We start from the raw sequence: 6,782 nt of genomic DNA on the forward strand, positions 1-6,782 counted from the left end.
GACGTTTCTCAATTCACATTCTCGTGTGTATTCGTGTACTTGCGTTCTCGGTAAACGTCATCAGTGGTAGCCCAAGCACTGTTCCAATTCCAAGTACGCGAGTACTGTCGTAAAACCCGGAAGTGTTCTCGATGCGTTCTCGATGAGGCCATTCTACCGAGGATGCATCGGAGGTGACTCGTGTGGACTTGGGACCGTTAAATATCCCAGGATGCATTTCACATTCCCATGTTTTAAAATATGTAAGCTATAATAATAGGCTATATATAGGAACATTTTACATATATAACAAAAATGTAGGCCTATTCATTCAAAATATTGACATACTATTTTAAAATTAAAGAGGCTGGAATTTTATTTTATATAATTTGTTTATATTGTTCAGTAGTTTGAGGCCGTAAAGCACAGTTAACAGAGCTGAGGTGGTGACGTCATCGAGTCCGCTGCTGTTCCAATTGCAGGTGCGTACTCGCGTTCTCGGAAGTCCGGACTTGCCAAGTACATACTTCCAAGTCTGTGAGAACGTAGTCCGCGTACTTGGTATTGAGAAACGGCTATTGAGACGTTCTGAAAGCAAACAGTCAGACGATCTTTGGTTTTTAATCTTTTCAGTGTTTTTTAACTTAATCAGCTCCTGATTGAATTCTGCATAGTCCTCCCTGCGAAGGTTTCTCTACTGCCCCCTAGTGGTCAGAAACAACTTAACACTGCTTTAAATGTTTACGTCATCTCCCCAACGCCCCCTTTATATATAGGTATGAGTCTACATCGAGCGAAGAGGAGGCGGAAGATGAGGAAGACGAGGAGGAGGACGAGGAGGAGGAGGAGGGGAGCTCCTCGGGGGAGAGTGGCGAGGGCGAGTGCTCGGACAGCGACGAGGAGGACCAGGGGGCGCTGGAGGAGGAGACGTCAGACGAGGAGCGCAACGTCAACGTGGACGAGAGCGACACGGACGAGGAGACCCTGAGGGCCGCCCACGGAGACGACTCTCAGATCGTGAAAGAAAAGTAAAATGTTTTCTTAAAAGGCAACATTTTATTTATTTAAATCGTTTTTTTAAATAGCTTTTTAGCCTCTCCATAATTTCTCTTCATCAGACCTAATTTTATGTTTTGTCAATGTTCTTATGTTTAATTATGACTCTCAGACCACTTGTTTTTTTTGTGCTATTTTGACTTTTATGATTTTTATCAATCTATAAAATCAATTTTGATTATCATGTTCATGACGCACGGGAAAACTCCACTATTTGTCATATTGTTTTGTTGTATTTTTTCTAGGATTCTACCAAACTTACATGAGCTTGATGCAGGATAGAAGTGGAGCAGTAGAAAAGAGTACCCTAGAATAGAGCGGTGTGTCATTCCGGTGTGTGTTTCCGGTGTGTTATTCTGGTGTGTCGGCTCTCTGCTCAGGTTCGAGCTGAGTTCTAAGATGAGAGAGGCGTGTCTGATCCTGAAGAACCACCTGAAAGATGACATCACCGTCCTGAAGACCAAGGAAGTGGTGAGTTGGAGTCAGGATCCGTCCCTCACTCAACACACGGAGTGGCTACCGTTCTCCTTATGGGGATGAAACATTTTGATTGTGATTTTAAAAATAGGATTTGTCTGGTTCTGATTTGTCCACAAACTAACTGTAGACATCCTTGGCTAAGAGGCCTAACCTCTACCTCCTCTTCAATGACCTCTATCTGAATTCACTGTAAATCGCTTTGGGTAAAATCACTAATAACCCCAAAAAACGAATATACATCATGTACGGTCACAGTATCACATATAACCTCTGACCCCTTTGACCCCTAGCTGTCCAGCACGCACTCGGTGCAGCTGGAGTGGTTCCGGGTGTCCAGCGCCAAGACGGCCCAGCCCGCTCGGGTCTCCGATTACCTGATGGCGTTCACGGAGGTGTCGGCGGCGCTGCTAGAGACGGTGGTCAACATGACCGATGGGAACGGCAACACGGCGCTGCACTACAGCGTGTCGCACTCCAACTTCGGCGTGGTGGGGCTGCTGCTGGACACGGGTGAGGAGGGGGGGAAAACACGGATAGAATATGGGGGGGAATGGATTGAAATGCGGGATTTGAGAGGTAGATACAAAACACGGATTGAGAATGCAAATTCAAAAACGCAGATTCTAAACAGAGATTTAAAATGCAGATTCAAAACACGGATTCAAAACACATTGTTCATTTAGTTATGGATAACAGCAAAAGAAAATCCAATGTTAAAGAGGCGATTACAACCGATGGAAATATATATAACTCATATGCTATATTGTTGTTGGGCTGGGATCGAATGTAACACTTCCACGATACTTGTCACACACAACAAACAAGATGGGGGGTGGGGGGGGAACCATCTGACTGAAATCAGCCTGAGTTTGAGGAAAAACACATGATTCTCATCAGTGGAAACATTAGCGATCATCGTCATTCTATCTGATACAAAACAAATGAATCTGACTCTGACTCTTATTATTTTATGCCTACGTTTGTGCGTCTAACTTTAAACGTCTGGCCGCCCGGTGTTTGTTTTGGAATTCCAACCTCGGCTCCTTAATGGAATGAACACACACCTCAGCAGAAGGTGGTGGGGCCTTGTGATTGGACGAGGGGCTTGTGGAATGTTAGTGTTGATTTTCCCGTCATGTGACCAAACAAGATTCCATTAAGCGGTTATCTTAAATCAATAGTATGTCTTTAAGCGGAGCCGCTGGACACTTGTTTAAGAGTGTGTGTGTATTTGTGTGCATGTGTATGGGTCAGTATCTTATGATCCTCTAACAAACTGCTTCTCAAATTTAAACTTTTGTTAATGAATTGATCCTGTTCAAACTTATACTTGGATAATATTTTCTTCATACAGCACCAGACCCTCAGCACTAATAGTCTACTACAAATAACAATCGTAACAAGTTTGTAAAAAATATGCAACACCAAAATACAGTTTGCCTACTGATATACAATAATTAACAAGTGGCATAAACGTGCCACTTGTTAGTGGTAAGTGCTACGTGGACAAGCAACAAGGCGGGCTTCCCCACTACCATGCTAACTAAACGTGTCTGTTGCAGGTGTGTGCTGCGTGGATAGCTACACGGCTATCATGCTAACTATGTGTCTGTGCTGCAGGTGTGTGCTGCGTGGACAAGCAGAACAAGGCGGGCTACACGGCTATCATGCTAGCGGCGCTATCCGCGGTCAAGGAGGAAGACGACATGGCCGTGGTCAAGAAGCTCTTCAGCCTGGGGAACGTCAATGCCAAGGCCAGCCAGGTACGACTCGCACTACACCACAGCATCCCTGTCATCTGTGTTTTGTAAGTAAAACAAGGGAAAAAAAATTGTACAAAGTGCCCACTGGAACCTGCTCACGCCGACCCCAAGTTGGGATTCACTGGTGTACGATGTTTCATTCAGGTAGGAAGATTTTGGCCTCGAACTCCAAAGTCCACCGTCTCCATGCAGGCATTGAGCAGGATGCTAAACTCTCCCTACGTGCTCATGAATGACATGAGTGTAAAGGCTTAGGTTATGGTTCCACGTCGACGCAACGCAAGGGGGTTTAAGGACCCATTACGTCCTTGCGGACCCTCCTTGCGTCCACCGCAAGGGCCGAATGTGCGTCTCCCAATCATTGTAACCGACCAATCACAGCAGCAAGGGCTGTGATTGGTCCGCTCACTAAAACCCGACGCAGAACCAAAAACAGGTTCACAACTACGCCGAAGCGTCTGAGTGGTCATTGCGTGGCGTCGACGTGGGACCATAACTGAACCATTATACAAGATATTACTCTGCTCCCATGACTTAATACTGATAACACCCCATGCTCTGACCCTACCATGTCTGCATGCTCTGAATGAACACTCATCTCCCAGGGGGAAAACACAAAGCTCACATCTGGCTTTTGTTTGTTGAAGACAGACGTGAAACGTGGTTTTGGGGGATTTCTGCTGACTCATTTCCAGATAAGACCCGTCATTAGGGACGAACTCCCTGTACAGTTTTTGCTTCTGTGATCGTACGCATTTCCAGGTAAGATTTGCTACTGGAGGCAGAGGTTAGCGTAGGGTCCATCGAGAATAGATTTGTGATGGCGGGAGTTAGAGGACAGCACAATCAGGTGTACTGATCCGTCTTTACTTCCTCGTACATCACCAGAGGCATGACTGAGTCTGAAGGAGCTCTAGTCATTCAAATTGATTTGATTATAAATAAACCGTGTCCCATGATCTCAAGCTAAGAGATCAAACCACAAAAAAAGGTAACTTTATTCAGACATATTACGTTATTCATTTGAGGTTGTCACTTAAAAAAAAATAATAACGAAAAAGGAACGTACATAATGTGTTTGACTCGTCCATTTCATCTTAACAAAGCATATTTCAAGACGTGAATAGCAGTTGTTAGCATTTAGCATGGTCTCTACTCAAAGGATAAATTAGCCAACACTCCTTTGAAGACTTCAAAGACATACCACCCACCCCCCCCACCCCCCCACACATCCTCAGCTAAGAAAGAATCGTCTTTGTCCCACAAATACACACTTGTTCAGCATGCTCCCCGCCTACACCTACATTTGACAAAGACCATGGTTATAGCTCGTATGTGTGCTGATCAAAGGGCAGGATAGGCTAGTAGAGGTTAGCATGGGTCACTGCGACGCCCAGGCTAAAGGTTCTGGGAGTCTAAACCCCCTTCATACCCCGGGGTCTACCTGCAGGCATCCCTGAGCCCGGGATTAGAGCATCAGCTTAACGAGTAAACGGGGTCATCTTCTGATAAATGGATAATTGCATTCAATCAGTTAACACAGCTCCCTCCCCACAGTCGTAATAGGTGTCCATGGCAGAAGGGCATTGTGTGGGCAAATGAGAAGATCCCATGATGGTGTTAGCGTGGTTTGCGTACGTCTAATTGAGTTGTCTCATGTTTTGGGAGCTGGCGCCTGACTGCTATTCACAGCAGACAAATCACAAGGCGAGGGCCAGCCGGAACATGGCTGACTATAAATCAAATTGATGTTTATTCGTTGTTGTGGTTGTTGTTGTTGTTTTTCACAAGCCACGCTTTGTTTTGGTGAAGGGGCACCCTCTGGCTTTTTGCCCGAGGGTCCTCTCTCTCTCTTTGTCACCCGTTGCCCTCACTTTCTCTCCCTCACACATGCTCTCTCACCTTCGATCTCACCCTGTGTCACTCTCTCTCTGCTTCTGACATTTTTCTCTCTCTCTCTCTCTCTCTCTCTCTCTCTCTCTCTCTCTCTCTCTCTCTCTCTCTCTCTCTCTCTCTCTCTCTCTCTCTCTCTCTCTCTCTCTCTCTCTCTCTCTTGCTCTCTCTTTCTCGTGACTATAAATTGAATGAATGTTTATTTGTTGTTTTGGTGCTTATTGTATCAAGGCAGAGGAATGATCCACATTCAGTTCAGTGGTCACTATTTTATTTATGTTGAACATCTGGACTGATTTCATAACGGAAAAATGCTGAGTCAGATATAGATCATAGAGGAATGCTGTGATCACATACAAATACCCTCCCCCGTACTGCATTATTTCAGAGTAAACGCAGGTCTGGCCCGGGGGTTAAATTCAGCACGCTATAGTTAAGACTTAACTATAAGACTAGAGTAAAATTGTCTATAGTTAGACTCTTTAACTCTATAGTTAAAGAGTTATTTACCGAGAGACAATCCACCACAATAGCAGCATCTCCTGTGCTAAACAGTAGCACTAGCAGTGAGTAGTAAATGTTAAACAGTAGCACTAGCAGTGAGTAGTAAATGCTAAACAGTAGCACTAGCAGTGAGTAGTAAACGGTAATAAACACATTTATACAGCGCTTTCCTAACCAGTGGCCGCTCAAAGCGCTTTACAATATTGCCTAACATTCACCCATTCATCCACACATTCACACACCCACGACGGTGTTAACCATGCAAGGAGACAGCCAGCTCGTCGGGAGCAGTCAGGGTTAGGTGCCTTGCTCAGGGACACCTCAACACTCAGCTAGGAGGAGCCGGGGATCGAACCAGCAACCTTCCTGTTACCAGCCACTCTGCTGTACCTCCTGGTCCACATGCCGCCCCAAGTTCTAAATGCTAAACTCTTCCCCCAGGCGGGCCAGACGGCGCTGATGCTGGCGGTGAGCCACGGGCGTGAGGAGATGGTGCGGGCGCTGCTGGACTGCGGCGTGGACGTCAACGTTCAGGACGACGAGGGATCCACCGCTCTGATGTGTGCCAGCGAGCACGGCCGCTCCGAGATCGTCTCGCTGCTCCTGGACCAGCCCGGCTGCGACATCTCCATCGTGGACCACGTGAGTCTGGGTCGACCCGCTGCACTGGGGTTATTCCCGTTCGGAAGGGGGATCAGGGGAGCAGGGTCAAGATGGTCAAGTCTGGTCAGGGCGACGCCATGTTTGTTTATATACCGCAGCACCCTTCAAACTCAAAGATTGTTCAGGGGGGTGGACATGGCAGGCAGGAATCCTAGACGTTTATAGGATACGCAATCAATAAAATACAGAACAATTAACAATTATAAGAACAAATAAAAGTAAAAGTTTAACAAAATATAAATGAATAGTGTCAATTGTACGTCAAATGTTGACCTGAGATTAATGTTGTGAGCATATCATTTGGAAGCCAGTTTCTGAATGCTCTTATGTTCCAGGTTCATAACAAAGTGTCTTGTTTATGTTACGCCCATAGAGTGCAAGCTGACTCAATGGCTGAGATATTTTAGAAATGATTTATAATTTATAAACACAATCTTGAGTCGG

The 6,782-nt window shown here is 45.7% G+C and overlaps 1 protein-coding gene across 4 annotated transcripts in view; it reads left to right on the plus strand.

Moving 5' to 3' along the window:
* The window catches only part of kank3 (KN motif and ankyrin repeat domains 3), a 32,173-nt gene that overhangs the window by 20,073 nt on the left and 5,318 nt on the right, over positions 1 to 6,782 (plus strand). For all 4 annotated transcript variants that reach the window (XM_084472703.1, XM_084472705.1, XM_084472706.1 and 1 more), the window contains exons 6-10: positions 756 to 1,007; positions 1,416 to 1,506; positions 1,806 to 2,025; positions 3,136 to 3,278; positions 6,117 to 6,317. In XM_084472703.1, the coding sequence (XP_084328829.1) occupies positions 756 to 1,007; positions 1,416 to 1,506; positions 1,806 to 2,025; positions 3,136 to 3,278; positions 6,117 to 6,317 (907 nt within the window). The remainder of the gene's footprint in view (positions 1 to 755; positions 1,008 to 1,415; positions 1,507 to 1,805; positions 2,026 to 3,135; positions 3,279 to 6,116; positions 6,318 to 6,782) is intronic.

This window comes from Micromesistius poutassou (assembly GCF_964030765.1).
Source record: "Micromesistius poutassou genome assembly, chromosome: 9".
Lineage (NCBI taxonomy): Eukaryota > Metazoa > Chordata > Actinopteri > Gadiformes > Gadidae > Micromesistius > Micromesistius poutassou.